At 43.2% G+C, this 21,452-nt stretch overlaps 1 protein-coding gene and 1 long non-coding RNA gene across 4 annotated transcripts; one reads left to right on the top strand and one right to left on the bottom strand.

Moving 5' to 3' along the window:
- Positions 1-290: 290 nt before the first annotated feature.
- LOC145864284 (uncharacterized) lies at positions 291-5,117 on the top strand. Of its 3 annotated transcripts, XR_014382862.1 has the most exons (6): positions 302-434; positions 1,232-1,275; positions 1,822-1,932; positions 2,152-2,256; positions 4,248-4,332; positions 4,638-5,117. It is a non-coding gene; the product is annotated as an uncharacterized LOC145864284 (long non-coding RNA). The 3 variants fall into 3 exon arrangements; XR_014382861.1 differs by having other exon boundaries at positions 291-434; positions 1,232-1,932; XR_014382863.1 differs by lacking the exon at positions 1,232-1,275 and having other exon boundaries at positions 312-434.
- Positions 5,118-14,062: 8,945 nt separating this feature from the next.
- Positions 14,063-15,684, bottom strand: LOC106587941 (C-C motif chemokine 13). Its single transcript, XM_014176601.3, has 3 exons — positions 15,414-15,684; positions 15,037-15,154; positions 14,063-14,794 (listed from the first exon to the last, which is right to left on the bottom strand). Exons 1-3 carry the CDS (start codon positions 15,475-15,477, stop codon positions 14,695-14,697), a joined length of 282 nt encoding a protein of 93 aa, XP_014032076.3. The 5' UTR covers positions 15,478-15,684; the 3' UTR covers positions 14,063-14,694.
- Between the last annotated feature and the right edge of the window lie 5,768 nt (positions 15,685-21,452).

Below are 21,452 nucleotides of genomic sequence, written 5' to 3'. Positions count from 1 at the left end.
CCATCTATTATACAATCATACTGACTGACCCATCTGATTATACAATCATACTGACTGACCCACCTGGTTATACAATCATACTGACTGACCAACCTGGTTATACAATCATACTGACTGACCCATGTCTCTCTATCTATATAATTTAATAGGTTTCAGTAGAAGATGCATATTTTGCTGACACACGCACTGGACCAAGTATCCTGTTTCAGTTCAGCAATGAGAGACGTCTCTTTTTAAAATAACTCTCACTTCCCCATTCTGTCATGAGAACCTCGTGTGATGCAAATGACTGCAGGTTTTCTAAGAACAAATATTGGCAGCAGTTTTCTCTCCATTGTCATTCTCAAAATGTTTGTAATAACTTGAAGCCAGAGTTCACAGTACTGCACAGAGTTACTGGTAGAACCTGGGAGGGACTGACAGTAACTGCACAGGTAAGCAAATATCAAAAATGTTCATTAAAAAACAGAAGAATTTTAAAATGTGGTTTGAACATTTCTTTTTGTGCCTCCGTTTCTGAGAGTGTCGTTCCAGTTGTAGTGTTCTGTTGTGTGACGCCATAATAGTTTTATCTTGAACACTGCCAGTATGAAGTCTTTAAATGAGTGCATGTGAGAAACATAACTATTTCTATTGTAAAATATATACCTATGATAGTAACAACTTGCTTGACTTTCTGATACAATAAAAGGTTTTGGCTGAATAATAATGATACAATTTATCTGTCTAATGCTCTTCCTCTCTCTCTCTTTCTCTCTTTCTCTCTCGTTCTGTCACGATTCCCACCGACGGTGGCGCCCCCTCCTGCTCGGGTGGCGCTCGGCGGTCGTCGTCACCGGCCTATTAGCTGCCACCGATTCCCTTTTGCTTTTCCCTTTTTTTATTTTGTGACACCTGTGGTCAATTAGCCATTAGAGGGGCTATTTAGTTTAGCTGGCCCGCTCCTGTTCGTGCGGGATTAATGATTGTTTCTTGTGTGACGGCTTGTGTTCATGTCGACGTTGTTGTACGCCGCATGTATTTTCTCCCCTGTGTGTGGGAACATTTGTTTTTTGTGAGTGTATATTAAAAACACCACTACCCTGTGTTCGCTGCTTCCTGCGCCTCATTCCTCCTCCACAATTACCAAGCCTTAACACGTTCTCTCTCTCTCCCTCTCTTTTTTTCTCTCTCTCTCTCTCTCTCTCTCTCTCTCTCTCTCTCTCTCTCTCTTTCTCAATTCAATTCAAAGGTCTTTATTGACATGGGAAACATATGATTACATTGCCAAAGCAAGTGAGAAAGATAATAAACAAAAGTGAAATCAACAGTAAACATTACACTCACTAAAGTTCCAATAGAATAAAGACATTTCAAATGTAATATTATGTCAATACACAGTGTTGAAATGATGTACAAATAGTTAAAGTACAAAAGGGAAAATAAATAAACATAAATATGGGTTGTATTTACAACGGTGTTTGTTCTTCACTGCTTGACCTTTTCTTGTGGCAACAGGTCACAAATCTTGCTGCTGTGATGGCACTTTGTGGAATTTCACCCAGTAGATATGGGAGTTTATCACATTTGGATTTGTTTTCTAATTCTTTGTAGATCTGTGTAATCTGAGGGAAATATGTGTCTCTAATATGGTCATACATTGGGCAGGAGGTTAGGAAGTGCAGCTCAGTTCTCATCTCATTTTGTGGGCAGTGTGAACTCTCTCTTTCCATCTCTCTGTCTCTTGCTGTCTCTCTCTCTCTCTCTCGCTCTCTCTCTCTCATCTTTGTCTCCCTCTGTCTCCCCATCTCTCTCTCTCTCTCTGCTGTCTGTGTGTCTCAGCTGCGTCTCATAGCCTGGGGTCTGGCTGAGTTCTACCACCCAGCTCAGGAATACAACGTCAGGGTGGCCTCCCGTTATTTTAAAGGACCAGAGCTGCTAGTGGACTATCAGGTACACACTAGTTATTAACACACATCACACTGCTTACACAATGTGAACATCCACATACACTGTAATACATCATGATGCACATATTGGTTTAATCCTTGTTACATCAACACATTTATATGTCTGCTAACATTAGTATGTTCAACAGTAGTATGTTTACAGATGTATCAATAAATGGATATTGTTCAATGAACCATGTTGTGATTTTAAAATCATTTGTAGAGCACCTGGTGACCCCTGAGTCCCTGGACCTGCTGGACAAGCTGCTACGCTACGACCACCAGCAGAGACTGACCGCTGCTGAGGCCATGCAGCATCCATACTTCTGTAAGATACACACCTGTATGTCTGTCTCTCTGTCTGTCTGTCTCAGGGGCGGAAATCCCGGGGGGGACGGGGGGGACACGACCCCCCCCCATCCTGGGAAAAATATGATTTGTCCCCCCCAATATATCACTGAAACATAACTATGGAATTTAAATAATATTAATAATACGCAATGAAAGCAATTGTGCTGATTATAGACACTTAATAGCACGTTTTTAAGTTTCAAAAGATTGCGACCCCCCCACCCTTTGCCTCACAATGGTTTGATCCACTGCCAGTTCCTTAGTTGGCAAGGTAACAGAGGGGTCGTGTCTACTGTCTGAAAGGCACTCAATGAACGTAACTGACGTGAGGTTAATCTAGTCAATCGCGCACACACACTAGCTGAATATGCAGAGCTAGCGCGCAAATATTAACTATTAAGCTAGCTAGTACCTATTCCATTTATGTGGCGTCGTCAAAGATGGAATCTTTGCTATCGTCAATTTATTCCAAGGTCAGCATGCAGATGATGTAAGTTAGTGCTTCAAAGTCCCTGTGATAAGGTTAGCAATAAACTGAAGTCCAAACTGAACAGAACTACACTCTCTTCTACCATTGTCTTAAATATATTTAATGGTCTCGTTGCAAAAGCTAAATTGTCGCAAGGGAACTTTTATTTATTTATTTTATTTCACCTTTATTTAACCAGGGTAGCAAAGATTATAGCAAACACCACTGAAACTGAATTGGTGCTCGCTAGCTTTGCAAATTCAGCTATTGTTGGAAGCCAGCCAATATGAAACAAACTATTAAAATTACAAAAGGTTGCAGCATATGTTGTGTAAATGGTGAACTCATACAGCTGTCAACTCTTGTCATTTTAATCCGTTTCACATTTGCTAGCTACCTTTTAGATCGAAGCCCAAATAGAATGATAGAGGATGATAGAAGCCCATCTCCTACTGTAAATAACCTACACACTGTGTGTGTGTGTAGCCAGCCAGCCAGCCAGACAGCCAGCCAGCCAGCCAGCCAGCCAGCCAGGTAGAAAAATGGCAGAAAAATAAAAGACGGACATCAGAGTATTTTTCAATACACCAAAACGCATAGTAAGAACCCTAGTAGCCTAATATCTCAAAGACTAGTTGATAAAATGTTCATAAGAAAGAAATGAAATTCTAATGGAAATGTTTCACAATGATGTCATTAGGCAGAGCAGGCAACAGATGGCACACAGACAGCAGAGTTGGGGACAGATATGCAGGGACAGACTGGCAGAGACAGGGAGTCTCAGGTAAGTTTGTTGAGTCTTTGTTTGGCAACATTATGAAAGGTTCTCAATTTTTTTGACTTGTAAAATAGGAACATAATTGGAAAATGCCATGGATACCCCCACTCTCAACTTAAACTGGTGACTGAACTAAGATTTGTTAAAGGCAATGGTATTGCTGTTGTGATTAGTTGTGTAGTTTTGGGTACCGGTAGTTAGGAGTACGGCAAACACCTTATTTCTTTGGTTCCTCAATATACATTTACCATATTACAATGTAGGCTATGTGTTACAGCACTACTTTTGGTGTCCCCCTCAGGAATTTCTCTTGAGAAAATGTAATGTAATTGTCCCCTCCAAAGTTGATATCAGATTTTCGCCCCTGGTCTGTCTGTCTGTCTGTCTGTCTGTCTGTCTGTCTGTCTGTCTGTCTGTCTGTCTGTCTGTCTGTCTGTCTGTCTGTCTGTCTGTCTGTCTGTCTGTCTGTCTGTCTGTCTGTCTGTCTGTCTGTCTGTCTGTCTGTCTGTCTGTCTGTCTGTCTGTCCTCCCTGTCTCTCTCTCTGTACCTTTAAACTTTGACCTGTACTGATGAAGATTGAATCTCTCACCATCCCTTTAAACTTTGGACTGTACAGATAAAGAGTGAATCTCTCACCATCTCTTTAAACTTTGAACTGTACTGATGAAGAGTGAATTGGAAAGAGATGATCTCTTGACTACCATGTTCTGTGTCCCTCAGATCCAGTGCTGAATGAACAGACCATCTCCAACACAGACACCAAGGCAATAAGTGGATCCTATGCAACATGATGGACAGAGAGGAGGTAACATACAAACACAGAGTTCTCCCCAAAGAATGTTAGAGCGGCGCCACCTGGTGGACTGGCAGTGCCATTATGTAAAATAAAATTCTTAAATATTTATGAGTAGATTGCAAGAAATGTTATTTACAGGTGTTGAAAACACCTGCTCAGCAGCACCACCTTGTTAAATAATCCTGGGGAGAACCCTGACATGTACACATTATCACACCTATCCACACACACATACCTGCACAGAAACAGCCAGATTGTAACAAGCCCAGTCTTCCATTCTTTTGATCGTGTCTCTGTTCCTTCTTGCCGTCCAGGAAAACCTTTGTTACCTCATCTTGTGACCCTTTCGTGGCAGAAACGATCTGCCTCCAAGTCTACAGCCATACTGGAGCAAGAAGTCAACTTGCAACACACACAACACTCTTGGATAAAACCTAAATCTTTCACAACGTGGGTACTAGCGTTGCTTGGCCCCAGTCACACACAATGTATCGGATCCAAGCTATGAGGTGTGATATTCCCTCCTAAAACTGCCCCCCGAAATCCCTGCCCGCTCCCCACCCCACCCACCTCAACTCCCCTGTTTTCTGACATCCCCTGATGTCAGATGTGATACAGAGACTGACTCCAGGTCAGTTTGGCACTGGTGTTGTGCTGTGAGATGTGTGTTGGTCAGTATGGAGCTGCACTGGCCTGGGGTCAGAGCTATAATAGCACTGAGTGGCATGGAGGCTCTTTTCTGCTATGGATAGAACAAATACTATATTAAAGAGAATAAACCATTTTTATTTAAATGTTTTTGTTCATGTTTGTTTTTGATGTATTGATTTCTGATTGATTGATCAGTAGAAATTGAAATACCTAAATATCAAAATATGAACAATTCTCAGATCAGTATCTAATACATTCCAAAATGTAAATTATAGAAAGTTACAGACGACGTCAGTATTAATGTGTTGTTTTAATAAATAATCTGCAATTCCCAGAGCAGGGGAACGTGGCCTATAACGTCCATGAACCTGGCATAGAAGGCAAAAGATCCCACGTGAGGCGGAGGCAAGGGAAGCTCAGGCCTTCAGCTCAGTCACATCACATTAATACAGTAGCGCTGATATCAAGGGAGCTTGAAGCCCACCAAGGGAGCTTGAAGCCCACCAAGGGAGCTCTCGCTCAACACAACAAAATAACAATCAGAACTGGGTCTGATTTAACCACACAATAAGATACATGTGTTGTAAAATAGTGGTAAAAACTAATCCCAGGGAAGATTTCTTTTAACATCCAGACCAGTCAGAATGTCTATCGGCACTCGATAGTTTTAGTCTTCTTTACCTGGGTTCTGGAAAATGATTCCTTGGTGTTCTTTACCTGTGTTCTGGAATAGAACTGAGTGCTCCTTGGTGTACTATTCCTGTGTTCTGGAATAGAACTGAGTGGTCCTTGGTTTTCTTTATCTGGGTTCTGGAGTAGAACTGAGTGGTCCTTGGTGACCTTCTCCTGTGTTCTGGAATAGAACTGAGTGCTCCTTGGTGTTCTTTACCTGGGTTCTGGAGTAGAACTGAGTGCTCCTTGGTGTTCTTTACCTGGGTTCTGGAGTAGAACTGAGTGCTCCTTGGTGTTCTTTACCTGTGTTCTGGAGTAGAACTGAGGGCTCCTTGGTGTTCTTTACCTGGGTTCTGGAGTAGATCTGAGGGCTCCTTGGTGTTCTTTACCTGGGTTCTGGAGTAGAACTGAGTGGCCCTTGGTGTTCTTTACCTGGGTTCTGGAGTAGAACTGAGTGGCCCTTGGTGTTCTTTATCTGGGTTCTGGAATAGAACTGAGTGGTCCTTGGTGTTCTTTTTGGCAAAGTTGAAAAATCTAAGGCTTAAAACAATCAACTGAGTGCACAAAACATTAAGAACACCTTTCTAATATTGAATTGCATTAAGAACAGTCTTAATTCAACAGGGCATGAACTCAACAAGGTGTCAATAGCGTTCCACAGGGATACTGGTCCATGTTGACTCCAATGCTTCCTCCAGTTGTGTCATTTGGGTGGTGGACCATTCTTGATACACACGGGAAACTGTTGAAGGTAAAAAACCCAGCAGTGTTGGAGCTTATCATGGAGCGGATTGTGGACTACAGGAAACAGAGGGCCGAACACGCCCCCAATTTACATGGAAGGGGCTGTAGTGGAGCGGGTCAAGAGGTTCAAATCCCTCGCTGTCCACATCGCTATGGACCTGTCATGGTCCAAACCCACCAACACAGTCGTGAAGAAGGCACCACAACGCCTCCACATGTTGAGTCCAATGCTTCCCACAGTTGTGTCAAGTTGGCTGGATGTCCTTTGTGTAGTGGACCATTCATGACACACTGGAAACTGTTGAGCATGGAAAATCCAGCAGTGGCAGTTCTTGACACACTAACCTGGGCGCTTGGCACCTACTACCATACCCCGTTCAGAGGCACTAAAATCGAATGCTAAAATGAATATCAGAGAATTCTTCAGAAACCTTCATTTATTAAAAAAACGACAGATGCACAACAGTTGAAAGTATAGTAGAAAAATACAATATCTGTGTTAATAGAATAGACCTAGTTACAACCCATTAATATCTATATCAGTAGAATAGACCTAGTTACAACCCATCGATATCTATATCAGTAGAATAGACCTTGTTACAACACATTAATATCTATATCAGTAGAATAGACCTAGTTACAACCCATCAATATCTATATCAGTAGAATAGACCTAGTTACAACCCATTAATATCTATATCAGTAGAGTAGAATAGACCTAGTTACAACCCATTAATATCTATATCAGTAGAATAGACCTAGTTACAATACATCAATATCTATATCAGAATAGTAGAATAGACCTAGTTACAAGCCATTAATATCTATAAATTCATTAATTGAATAATTTGAACCACTCTTTCACAGGATATGTCAAATATGTTTACAATTATTATTTGTATATCCTAAATTACACTATATTACACACAGCACATTACACTGAACCTACTCTATGCCAATCTCAGATAGGGTATTAACATGCCTGACAAGGTCTGCGTCACTAATGGCAACCTATTCCCTGCATACTGCACAACAATGGGTTAGGGTATTAGGGGGTGATGGTGGTTTATGACATCATCGTCGACTAGGCAGCAGTCGATCTGCTCTCAATCTTGGTCACATGACTCTGGACCCAGGCTTTAGAAGGGTCAACACAAAATGTCTTCCCTCTCATTGTGGTGAAACTGCAACAGATACACAACACATTGTCTCTCAGAACATCCAGTCTATAATATGAATGCTCCATCTTGTCTTGTACAGTGTAGCCTGGATGTAGCCTGGGTCCAGATGTGTTTGTGCTATCATACCAACTCCTTGTCAATCCTGGTCATATTTGGCATGACAAGGAGTTGACGTGATAGCACAAACAGATCTGGGACCAGGCTAGCCTAGATGTTTACAGTTTACAGTAGACTATGTTACTTACATCAGTGCTTTGCGAGGGCAGCTACTGGCAGTTGGTCTGAGAGAAACCACTTGTTGAAGAGGGATCCTCGCGCTGAATTTCAAACAGCAGTAAGGTGCCATGTCCAACTCAATGACATCTGTAAACCAAGGAGCATAAACCACAGTTAACATAAAGATCTCCTGGTGTGTCTCCAACAGCATATTACACAGCATGGCTTCTACACACACACACACACACACACACACACACACACACACACACACACACACACTCACACTCACACTCACACCCACACACACACACACACACACACACACACACACACACACACACACACACACACACACACACACACACACACACACACACACACACACACACACACACACACCTACACACACACACACACACACACACACACACACACACACACACACCCCCTGCAGAAGTCGTATGGAGGGAGCAGAGCAGAGCAGTCCCAGAAGGAGTAGAGCAGTCAGGGTCTTCATGGTTCAGAGATGGTTGAGATGCTGAAGATTGTATTGTCTGAGATGTTCTCTGATGTTCTGGTCTCTGATGCTCTGGTGTCTGAGGATGTGGTCTGGTTCTGTGTGTGAGTTCTGTTCTGATCTCTCATTATATAGAAACAGCTATTATATAACAACTCAACCATGAAAAGACAACTTTGCCAGCCAGAGCCCTTCCCTCAATTTCTGTTCCTCTTCCCTGGTCAAAAGTAGGACTCACTTCTGCACTGCTGACAATAACAACTTTGGTGGAGAATTGCTTGTTCAGCATTCATATGTACATTATGCATTGGTTCTAACATTCTTGCAAGACATCAAAATAGTTTGTCAAAATAGTTTGTTGGCTAAAGTTCAGAGTTATAGACCTGTTAGGTTGTTGGATAAAGTTCACAGAGTTATAGACCTGTTAGGTTGTTGGATAAAGTTCAGAGTTATAGACCTGTTAGGTTGTTGGATAAAGTTCACAGAGTTATAGACCTGTTAGGTTGTTGGATAAAGTTCACAGAGTTATAGACCTGTTAGGTTGTTGGATAAAGTTCAGAGTTATAGACCTGTTAGGTTGTTGGATAAAGTTCACAGAGTTATAGACCTGTTAGGTTGTTGGATAAAGTTCACAGAGTTATAGACCTGTTAGGTTGTTGGATAAAGTTCAGAGTTATAGACCTGTTAGGTTGTTGGTTAAAGTTCACAGAGTTATAGACCTGTTAGGTTGTTGGTTAAAGTTCACAGAGTTATAGACCTGTTAGGTTGTTGGATAAAGTTCACAGAGTTATAGACCTGTTAGGTTGTTGGATAAAGTTCACAGAGTTATAGACCTGTTAGGTTGTTGGATAAAGTTCACAGAGTTATAGACCTGTTAGGTTGTTGGATAAAGTTCACAGAGTTATAGACCTGTTAGGTTGTTGGATAAAGTTCACAGAGTTATAGACCTGTTAGGTTGTTGGTTAAAGTTCACAGAGTTATAGACCTGTTAGGTTGTTGGTTAAAGTTCACAGAGTTATAGACCTGTTAGGTTGCTGGCTAAAGCTAAAAGAGTTATAGACCTGCTAGGTTGTTCAAACCCAGTGCTTAAAGTGATGGTTCCAGATTTTGCCAATTAAAGGGATACTTCGGGATTTTCGCAATGAAGCCCTTGATGTACAATGGCTTGTAAAAGTATTCAGTCCCCCTGGCATTTTTACAATTTTGTTGCCTTACAACCTGGAAATAAAATTAATTTTTTGGGGTATTTGTATCATTTGATTTATACAACATGCCTACCACTTTGAAGATGCAAAATATTTTTTATTGTGAAACAAACAAGAAATACGACAATAAAACTGAAAACTTGCATAACTCTTCACCCCTCCAAAGTCAATACTTTTTAGAGACACCTTTTGCAGCAATTTCAGCTGAAAGTCTCTTGGGGTATGTCTCTATAAGCTTGGCACATCTAGTCACTGGGATTTTTTCCCATTCTTCAAGGCAAAACTGCTCCAGCTCCTTCAAGTTGGATGGGTTCCGCTGGTATACTGCAATCTTTAAGTCATACCACAGATTCTCAATTGGATTGAAGTCCGGGCTTTGACCAGGCCATTCCAAGACATTTAAATGTTTCCCCTTAAACCACTCGCGTGTTGCTGTAGCAGTATGCTTAGGGTCATTGTCCTGCTGGAAGGCAAACCTTCGTCCCAGTCTCAAATCTCTGGAAGACTAAAACAGATTTCCCTCAAGAATTTAGCTCCGTCCATCATTCCTTCAATTCTGACCAGTTTCCCACATCCCCACAGTATGATGCTGCCACCATCATGCTTCACTGTGGGGATGGTGTTCTTGGGGTGATGAGAGGTGTTGGGTTTGCGCCAAACATAGTGTTTTCCTTGATGGTCAAAAAGTTCAATTTTAGTCTCATCTGACCAGAGAACCTTCTTCCATATGTTTGGGGAGTCTCACAAATGTCTTTTGCCGAACACCAATCATTGTAGCTTATTTTTTCTTTAAGCAATGGCTTTTTTCTGGCCACTCTTCTGTAAAGTCCAGCACAGTGGAGTGTGCGGCTTAGTGGTCCTATGGACAGATTGACCAAACTCCACTGTGGAGCTTTGCAGCTCCTTCAGGGTTATCTTTGGTCTCTTTGTTGCCTCTCTGATTAATGCCCTCCTTGCCTGGTCCGTGAGTTTTGGTGGGAGGCCCACTCTTTTGGCAGGTTTGTTCTGGTGAAATATTCTTTCCATTTTTTAATAATAGATTTAATGATGTTCTGTGGGATGTTCAAAGTTTCTGATATTTTTTTTAACCCAACCCTGATCTGAACTTCTCCATAACTTTGTCCCTGACCTGTTTGGAGTGCTCCTTGATCTTCATGGTGCCACTTGCTTCGTGGTGCCCCTTGCTTAGTGGTGTTGCAGACTCTGGGGCCTTTCAGAACAGGTGTATATATACTGAGATCATGTGACAGATCATGTGACACTTAAATAAAGTCCACCTGTGCGCAATCTAACTAATTATGTGACTTCTGAAGGTAAATGGTTGCACCAGATCTTATTTAGAGGCTTTCACTACACCAATTTGGACTATTTTGTGTATGTCCATTACATGAAATCCAAATAAAATTCATTTAAATTGCAGGTTGTTATGCAACAAAATAGTAAAAATGCCAAGGGGGATTGTCACGGATGTCGAAAGGAGGAGTGGACCAAAGTGCAGCGTGTGTCGTTCCACATTTTATTTATGCTGTGAATCTATGCAAATCATAAATAAACTGAATGACAAAACAACAAACCGTGACGCAGAGGTAAAACATGCACTACTCAAAATTAGTCTCCCACAAACCCAGGTGAAAAAATCTACTACATAAGTATGATCGCCAATTAGAGACAACGAGGACCAGCTGCCTCTAATTGGAGATCATCCCAAACAAAACCCCAACATAGATATAAAAAAGTAGAACCTGAACATAGAAATAGAAAACATAGAGAGAAAAGAACCCTTTCACGCCCTGACCTACTCTACCGTAGAAAATAACATATTTCTATGATCAGGATGTGACAGTACCCCCCACCAAAGGTGCGGACTCCAACCGCACCTAAACAAAGCAACAACAAACCCCCCCACCCCCCCCCCCAAAAAAAAACGAAGGGAGGGCAAGGTGGGTAACTATTGTCTATGGTGGCTCTGGTGCAGTACACATAACCTTCTCATCCTGCGGATCCTCCCACAGAGGAGGCGGTTCCGGTTCGGGGCGTAACCCCCGCTCCGCCCGCTGATCCCTCTGCTTCTGTGCCACCGGACCGTCGGAGGGGGAACCGGACTGCAGACTGCTGCTGGAGACTCTGGGCTGCAGACCCTGGGCTGCAGACCGTCGCTGGAGACTCTGGGCTGCAGACCGTCGCTGGAGAATCTGGGCTGCAGACCGTCGCTGGAGACTCTGGGCTGCAGAACGTCGCTGGAGACTCTGGGCTGCAGACCGTCGCTGGAGGGTCCGGACTGGGGAACGTCGCTGGAGGGTCCGGACTGTGGAACGTCACTGGAGGGTCCGGACTGTGAAACGTCGCTGGAGGGTCCGGACTGTGGGCCGTCGCCGGAAGCTCTGGACTGGGAACTGTCGCCGGAAGCTCTGGACTGGGAACTGTCGCCGGAAGCTCTGGACTGGGAATGCACACTGGAGGCCTGATGCGTGGGGCTGGCACATGTGTTGCCAGACTGGTAACACGCTCCTCAGGGCGAGTGCGGGGAGTAGGAACAGGACACCCCGGACTGGGCAGGCGCACTGGAAGCCTGATGCGTGGGGCTGGCACAGGTGGCACCAGACTAGTAACATGCACCTCAGGGCAAGTGCGAGGAGCAGGCACAGGGCGTACCAGGCTGGGTAGACTCACTGGAGGCCGGGTACGTGGAGCAGGCACAGGATATACTGGAACATGGAGGCGCACTGGAGGTCTGGAGCTTAGGGCTGGCACAACCCGTCCTGGCTTGATGCTTGCTTTAGCCGGGCAAGTACGGGGCGCGGGCACAGGACGAACTGGGCTGTGCAGGCGCACTGGCAACACAGTGCGCAGCTCCACATAACACGGTGCTTGCTTCTTCACTCGCTCCCCACAGTAAGCACGGGGAGTTGGCTTAGGTCTCCACCCTGACTCTGCCAATCTCCCCGTGTGCCCCCTCTCGTGCTTCCGTCGTTGCCGTGCTAGTTCCTCGTAACATTGCCGTATCTCCCTCGCTGTCTCCACCTGCTTCCATGGCAGGGTCTTGTTCCCTGCCATTACCTCCACCCAGGTCCAGGACGTCCTCCACTCTTTCCTCTCCCGGGCCCAGGATCCCTGCTCCTCCTGGGCACGCTGCTTGGTCCTTTTGTGGTGGGAGATTCTGTCACGGATGTCGAAAGGCGGAGCGGACCAAAGTGCAACGTTTGTCGTTCCACATTTTATTTATACTGTGAAACTATGCAATACATAAATAAACTGAATGACAAAACAACAAACTGTGACGCAGAGGTAAAACATGCACTACTCAAAATTAATCTCCCACAAACCCATGTGGATAAAAACCCTACTTAAGTATGATCTCCAATTAGAGACAACGGAGATCATCCCAAACAAAACCCCAACATAGAAAATCAAAACTAGAACCTGAACATAGAAATAGAAAACATAGGGAAAAAAACCCTGTCACGCCCTGACCTAGTCTACCATAGAAAATAACATCTTTCTATGGTCAGGACGTGACAGGGATGAATAATTTTGCAAGGCACTGTACTTCCCCATAGTCAGTTAAACTTGTAGATACTATTTTTATGTTTCTGTGTCCAGTATGAAGGAAGTTAGAGGTAGTTTTGAAAGCCAATGCTAACTAGCGTTAGCACAATGACTGGAAGTCTATAGGTATTTGCTAGCATGCCTGCTGTAGATAAAGGGCTTCATAAAGGGCATCGTAAAATAGTGGTAAAAACTAATCCCAGGAAAGATTTATTTTAATACTGTTCATCCAGTCAGATTGAGTCTATTTGCACTCTATAGTTTTAGTCTTCTTTACCTGGTCTCTGAAAATAATTCCTTGGTGTTCTTTACCTGTGTTCTTGAGTAGAACTGAGTGGTCCTTGGTGTTCTTTTTGGCAAAGTTGAAAAATCTAAGGCTTAAAACGATCAACTGAGAGCACAAAACATTAAGAACACCTTTCTAATATTGAATTGCCTTAAGAACAGTCTTAATTCGACAGGGCATGAACTCAACAAGGTGTCGATAGCGTTCCACAGGGATACTGGTCCATGTTGACTCCAATGCTTCCTCCAGTTGTGTCATTTGGGTGGTGGACCATTCTTGATACACACGGGAAACTGTTGAAGGTAAAAAACCCAGCAGTGTTGGAGCTTATCATGGAGCGGATTGTGGACTACAGGAAACAGAGGGCCGAACACGCCCCCAATTTACATGGAAGGGGCTGTAGTGGAGCGGGTCAAGAGGTTCAAATCCCTCGCTGTCCACATCGCTAAGGACCTGTCATGGTCCAAACCCACCAACACAGTCGTGAAGAAGGCCCCACAACGCCTCCAGATGTTGAGTCCAATGCTTCCCACAGTTGTGTCAAGTTGGCTGGATGTCCTTTGTGTAGTGGACCATTCATGACACACTGGAAACTGTTGAACACGGAAAATCAAGCAGAGTGGCAGCTCTTGACACACTCTAACCGGTGCGCTTGGCACCTTCTACCATACCCCGTTTAGAGGCACTAAAATCGAATGCTAAAATGAATATCAGAGAATTCTTCAGAAACCTTCATTTATTAAAAAAACGACTGATGCACAACAGTTGAAAGTATAGTAGAAAAATACAATATCTGTGTTAATAGAATAGACCTAGTTACAACCCATCAATATCTATATCAGTAGAATAGACCTAGTTACAACCCATCAATATCTATATCAGTAGAACAGACCTAGTTACAACACATTAATATCTATATCAGTAGAATAGACCTAGTTACAACCCATCAATATCTATATCACTATAGTAGAATAGACCTAGTTACAACCCATTAATATCTATATCAGTAGAATAGACCTAGTTACAACCCATCAATATCTATATCAGTAGAATAGACCTAGTTACGAACCATTAATATCGTTAAATTCATTAATTGAATAATTTGAACCACTCTTTCACAGGATATGTCAAATATGTTTACAATTATTGAAAAATAAACAATTTGTATATCCTACATTACACTATATTACATACAGCACATTACATTGAACCTACTCTATGCCAATCTCAGATAGGGTATTGACATGCCTGACAAGGTCTGCGTCACTAATGGCAACCTATTCCCTGCATACTGCACAACAATGGGTTAGGGTATTAGGGGGTGATGGTGGTTTATGACATCATCGTCGACTAGGCAGCAGTCGATCTGCTCTCAATCTTGGTCACATGACTCTGGACCCAGGCTTCAGAAGGGTCAACACAAAATGTCTTCCCTTTCTTTGTGGTGAAACTGCAACAGATACACAACACATTGTCTCTCAGAACATCCAGTCTATAATATGAATGCTCCATCTTGTCTTGTACAGTGTAGCCTGGATGTAGCCTGGGTCCAGATGTGTTTGTGCTATCATACCAACTCCTTGTCAATCCTGGTCATATTTGGCATGACAAGGAGTTGACGTGATAGCACAAACAGATCTGGGACCAGGCTAGCCTAGATGTTTCCAGTTTACAGTAGACTATGTTACTTACATCAGTGCTTTGCGAGGGCAGCTACTGGCAGTTGGTCTGAGAGAAACCACTTGTTGAAGAGGGATCCTCGCGCTGAATTTCATACAGCAGTAAGGTGCCATGTCCAACTCAATGACACCTGTAAACCAAGGAGCATAAACCACAGTTAACATAAAGATCTCCTGGTGTGTCTCCAACAGCATATTACACAGCATGGCTTCTACACACACACACACACACACACACACACACACACACACACACACACACACACACACACACACACACACACACACACACACACACACACACACACACACACACACACACACACGCACACACACGCACACACACGCACTCACACGCACATGCACACACATGCACACACAAACACACACCGGCAGACGTCTTATGGAGGGAGCAGAGCAGTCCCAGGAGGAGTAGAGCAGTCAGGGTCTTCATGGTTAAGAGATGGTTGAGATGCTGAAGATTGTATTGTCTGAGATGGTCTCTGATGCTCTGGTCTCTGATGCTCTGGTCTCTGAGGATGTGGTCTGGTTCTGTGTGTGAGTTCTGTTCTGATCTCTCATTATATAGTAAGAGCTATTATATAACAACTCAACCATGAAAAGACAACTTTGCCAGCCAGTGGCCTTCCCTCAATTTATGTTCCTCTTCCCTGGTAGGACTCACTTCTGCACTGCTGACAATAACAACTTTGGTGGAGAATTGCTTGTTCAGCATTCATATGTACATTATGCATTGGTTCTAACATTCTTGCAAGACATCAAAATAGTTTGTCAAAATAGTTTGTTGGTTAAAGTTCAGAGTTATAGGCCTGTTAGGTTGTTGGTTAGATTTCAGAGTTATAGACCTGTTAGGTTGCTGGCTAAAGCTAAAAGAGTTATTGACCTGCTAGGTTGTTCAAACTGTAACGCCCTGGCCATAGAGAGGGGTTTTTGTTCTTTATTTTGGTTAGGCCAGGGTGTTACATTGGGTGGGCGTTCTATGTTCATTTTTCTATATTTTTGTATTTCTTTGTTTTGGGCCGTGTGTGGCTCCCAATCAGGCACAGCTGTAGTTCGTTGTTGCTGATTGGGAGTCACACATAAGGAGCCTGTTTTTCCTTTGGGTTTTGTGGGGGATTGTTTCTGTTTAGAGTTTTTCCTGAAAGGACTGTTTGGCTGTCGTTTTTGTTTATTTTTGTAAAGTGTTCTCTTACGTTTATTAAAATTCAAAGATGAACACTAACTCCGCTGCACCTTGGTCTACTTCCACAGACAGCCGTTACACAAACCCAGTGCGTAAAGTGATGGTTCCAGATTTTGCCAATTAAAGGGATACTTCGGGATTTTCGCAATGAAGCCCTTGATGTACAATGGCTTGTAAAAGTATTCAGTCCCCCTGGCATTTTTACAATTTTGTTGCCTTACAACCTGGAAATAAAATTTATTTTTGGGGTGTTTGTATCATTTGATTTATACAACATGCCTACCACTTTGAAGATGCAAAATATTTTTTATTGTGAAACAAACAAGAAATATGACAATAAAACAGAAAACTTGAGCGTGCATAACTATTCACCCCTCCAAAGTCAATACGTAGAGCCACCTTTTGCAGCAATTTCAGCTGAAAGTCACTTGGGGTATGTATCTATAAGCTTGGCACATCTAGCCACTGGGATTTTTTCCCATTCTTCAAGGCAAAACTGCTCCAGCTCCTTCAAGTTGGATGGGTTCCGCTATTGTACAGCAATCTTTAAGTCATACCACAGATTCTCAATTGGATTGAGGTCCGGGCTTTGACCATGCCATTCCAAGACATTTAAATGTTTCCCCTTAAACCACTCACGTGTTGCTGTAGCTGTATGCTTAGGGTCATTGTCCTGCTGGAAGGCGAACCTTCGTCCCAGTCTCAAATTTCTGGAAGACTGAAACAGATATCCCTCAAGAATTTAGCTCCGTCCATCATTCCTTCAATTCTGACCAGTTTCCCACATCCCCACAGTATGATGCTGCCACCACCATGCTTCACTGTGGGGATGGTGTTCTTGGGGTGATGAGAGGTGTTGGGTTTGCGCCAAACATAGTGTTTTCCTTGATGGTCAAGAAATTCAATTTTAGTCTCATCTGACCAGAGTACCTTCTTCCATATGTTTGGGGAGTCTCACAAATGTCTTTTGGGGAACACCAAACATGTTTGCTTATTTTTTTCTTTAAGCAACGGCTTTTTTTCTGGCCATTCTCCTGTAAAGTCCAGCACAGGGGAGTGTGTGGCTTAGTGGTCCTATGGACAGATAGACCAATCTCCACTGTGGAGCTTTGCAGCTCCTTCAGGGTTATCTTTGGTCTCTTTGTTGCCTCTCTGATTAATGCCCTCCTTGCCTGGTCCGTGAGTTTTGGTGGGAGGCCCACTCTTTTGGCAGGTTTGTTCTGGTGAAATATTCTTTCCATTTTTTAATAATAGATTTAATGGTGTTCTGTGGGATGTTCAAAGTCCCTGATATTTTTTTTAACACTGATCTGTACTTCTCCATAACTCTGTCCCTGACCTGTTTGAAGTGCTCCTTGATCTTCATGGTGCCGCTTGCATGGTGTTACTGCTTTCTTAGTGGTGTTGCAGACTCTGGGGCCTTTCAGAACAGGTGTATATATATATATATATATATATATATATATATATATATATATATATATATATATACTGAGATCATGTGACGGATCATGTGACACTTAGATTGCGCACAGGTGGACTTTACTTAACTAATTATGTGACTTCTGAAGGTAATTGGTTGCACCAGATCTGATTTAGGGGCTTTCACTAGACCAATTTGGACTATTTTGTGTATGTCCATTACATGAAATCCAAATAAAAATCAATTTAAATTGCAGATTGTAATGCAACAAAATAGTAATAATGCCAAGGGGGATGAATAATTTTGAAGGCACTGTACTTCCCCATAGTCAGTTGAACTTGCAGATACTATTTTTATGTTTCTTTGGGGACACACAGAGTTCTCTGCAAAGAATGTTAGAGGGGCGCCACCTGCTGGACTGGCAGCGCCATTATGTCAAATAAAATCCTTAAATATTTATGAGTAGATTGCAAGAAATGTCATTTACAGGTGTTGAAAACACCTGCTCAGCAGCACCACCTTGTTAAATAATCCTGAGGAGAACCCTGACATGTACACATTCTCACACCTATCCACACACACATACCTGCACAGAAACAGCCAGATTGTAACAAGCCCAGTCTTCCATTCTTTTGATTGTGTCTCTGTTCCTTCTTGCCGTCCAGGAAAACCTTTGTTACCTCAACTTGTGACCCTTTCGTGGCAGAAACGATCTGCCTCCAAGTCTACAGCCATACTGGAGCAAGAAGTCAACTTGCAACACACACAACACTCTTGGATAAAACCTAAATCTTTCACAACGTGGGTACTAGCGTTGCTTGGCCCCAGTCACACACAATGTATCGGATCCAAGCTATGAGGTGTGATATTCCCTCCTAGAACTGCCCCCCGAAATCCCTGCCCGCTCCCCACCCCACCCACCTCAACTCCCCTGTTTTCTGACATCCCCTGATGTCAGATGTGATACAGAGACTGACTCCAGGTCAGTTTGGCACTGGTGTTGTGCTGTGAGATGTGTGTTGGTCAGTATGGAGCTGCACTGGCCTGGGGTCAGAGCTATAATAGCACTGAGTGGCATGGAGGCTCTTTTCTGCTATGGATAGAACAAATACTATATTAAAGAGAATAAACCATTTTTATTTAAATGTTTTTGTTCATGTTTGTTTTTGATGTATTGATTTCTGATTGATTGATGAGTAGAAATCTAAATACCTAAATATCAAAATATGAACAATTCTCAGATCAGTATCTAATACATTCCAAAATGTAAATGATAGAAAGTTATAGACGACGTCAGTTTTAATGTGTTGTTTTAATAAATAATCTGCAATTCCCAGATTATTTTCAGAACATAAATTATGCAACATTCATATGTGTGTGTGTGTCTACAGAAGTCTACCTTCAGCAGGGCTGCATTCAGCAGGTTGTAATACACTGAACACCGCAAATAAAAATGCTTTGAACAGAGCTGACACAATTCCACAATGTGGTGCCCAACTGAACGCAGCCCAGGTGAGTTCTAATCAAAACCCATCTAAGGCACGCCCACAACACCACCTTGGTCCTCTACAGCCAATCACGCATGTGCCATGTCAAACATAGGAAAGGAGGAAGCTGCTGTGATTGGTCAGCTTTGGCTGCCTGATGGTACGTATTAAGGTTGCCATGGTAGCATATTATCTCAGCGGCCTGTCCTTTATGTAAGGGTGTGTTCCTCTGGCCAGACGTTGCTGACGCATGGCAGATCTTACAACGCCTGGATAGGTGTTTTACCTATCAGCTAACCACATGTTATAGCAGTCTGGTGCCCAACGGCACAGTCAATGACGTGGCACGCAACCATTGGTTGATGCAAGCAACGTCTGAGCAGGGGAACGTGGCCTATAACGTCCATGAACCTGGCATAGAAGGCAAAAGATCCCACGTGAGGCGGAGGCAAGGGAAGCTCAGGCCTTCAGCTCAGTCACATCACATTAATACAGTAGCGCTGATATCAAGGGAGCTTGAAGCCCACCAAGGGAGCTCTCGCTCAACACAACAAAATAACAATCAGAACTGGGTCTGATTTAACCACACAATAAGATACATGTGTTGTAAAATAGTGGTAAAAACTAATCCCAGGGAAGATTTATTTTAACATCCAGACCAGTCAGAATGTCTATCGGCACTCGATAGTTTTAGTCTTCTTTACCTGGGTTCTGGAAAATTATTCCTTGGTGTTGTTCTCCTGTGTTCTGGAATAGAACTGAGTGCTCCTTGGTGTTCTTTACCTGCGTTCTGGAATAGAACTGAGTGCTCCTTGGTGTTCTTTACCTGTGTTCTGGAATAGAACTGAGTGGTCCTTGGTGTTCTTTACCTGTGTTCTGGAACAGAACTGAGTGCTCCTTGGTGTTCTTTACCTGGGTACTGGAATAGAACTGAGTGGTCCTTGGTGTTGTTTACCTGGGTTCTGGAATAAACTGAGTGGTCCTTGGTGTTCTTTACCTGTGTTCTGGAATAGAACTGAGTGGTCCTTGGTGTTCTTTACCTGTGTTCTGGAATAGAACTGAGTGCTCCTTGGTGTTGTTTTCCTGTGTTCTGGAGTAGAACTGAGTGCTCCTTGGTGTTCTTTATCTGGGTTCTGGAATAGAACTGAGTGCTCCTTGGTGTTGTTTTCCTGTGTTCTGGAGTAGAACTGAGTGCTCCTTGGTGTTCTTTATCTGGGTTCTGGAATAGAACTGAGTGCTCCTTGGTGTTGTTTTCCTGTGTTCTGGAGTAGAACTGAGTGCTCCTTGGTGTTCTTTACCTGTGTTCTGGAATAGAACTGAGTGCTCCTTGATGTTCTTTACCTGGGTTCTGGAATAGAACTGAGTGCTCCTTGGTGTTCTTTATCTGTGTTCTGGAGTAGAACTGAGTGGTCCTTGGTGTTGTTTACCTGGGTTCTGGAATAGAACTGAGTGCTCCTTGGTGTTGTTTTCCTGTGTTCTGGAGTAGAACTGAGTGCTCCTTGGTGTTCTTTACCTGGGTTCTGGAATAGAACTGAGTGCTTCTTGGTGTTCTTTATCTGGGTTCTGGAATAGAACTGAGTGCTCCTTGGTGTTCTTTATCTGGGTTCTGGAATAGAACTGAGTGCTTCTTGGTGTTCTTTATCTGGGTTCTGGAATAGAACTGAGTGCTTCTTGGTGTTCTTTATCTGGGTTCTGGAATAGAACTGAGTGCTTCTTGGTGTTCTTTATCTGGGTTCTGGAATAGAACTGAGTGCTTCTTGGTGTTCTTTTTGGCAAAGTTGAAAAATCTAAGGCTTAAAACAATCAACTGAGTGTACAAAACATTAAGAACACCTTTCTAATATTGAACTGCCTTAAGAACAGCCTTAATTCGACAGGGCATGAACTCAACAAGGTGTCAATAGCGTTCCACAGGGATACTGGACCATGTTGACTCCAATGCTTCCTCCAGTTGTGTCATTTGGGTGGTGGACCATTCTTTATTCACACGAGAAACTGTTGAGCATGAAAAACCCAGCAGGGTTTATCATGGAGCGGATTGTGGACTACAGGAAACAGGGGGCCTAACACGCCCCCAATTTACATGGAAGGAGCTGTAGTGGAGCGGGTCAAGAGGTTCAAATCCCTCGCTGTCCACATCGCTAAGGACCTGTCATGGTCCAAACCCACCAACACAGTCGTGAAGAAGGCACCACAACGCCTCCACATGTTGAGTCCAATGCTTCCCACAGTTGTGTCAAGTTGGCTGGATGTCCTTTGTGTAGTGGACCATTCATGACACACTGGAAACTGTTGAGCATGGAAAATCAAGCAGA

This window comes from Salmo salar, chromosome 26 (genome assembly GCF_965601325.2).
Source record: "Salmo salar chromosome 26, fSalSal1, whole genome shotgun sequence".
Taxonomy (NCBI): domain Eukaryota; kingdom Metazoa; phylum Chordata; class Actinopteri; order Salmoniformes; family Salmonidae; genus Salmo; species Salmo salar.
This window is presented reverse-complemented; position numbering and strand designations above follow the sequence as displayed.

What these genes read in the sequence shown, in the direction of transcription:
- LOC106587941 (XM_014176601.3), bottom strand. Translation starts at nt 15,477, where the DNA reads ATGAAGACCCTGACTGCTCTACTCCTCCTGGGACTGCTCTGCTCCCTC. An exon ending in CCTCCATAAGACGTCTGCCG is followed by an intron (nt 15,155 to 15,413) that starts GTGTGTGTTTGT and finishes CTTGGTTTACAG; the next exon opens with GTGTCATTGAGTTGGACATG. An exon ending in TGCCCTCGCAAAGCACTGAT is followed by an intron (nt 14,795 to 15,036) that starts GTAAGTAACATA and finishes TATCTGTTGCAG; the next exon opens with TTTCACCACAAAGAAAGGGA.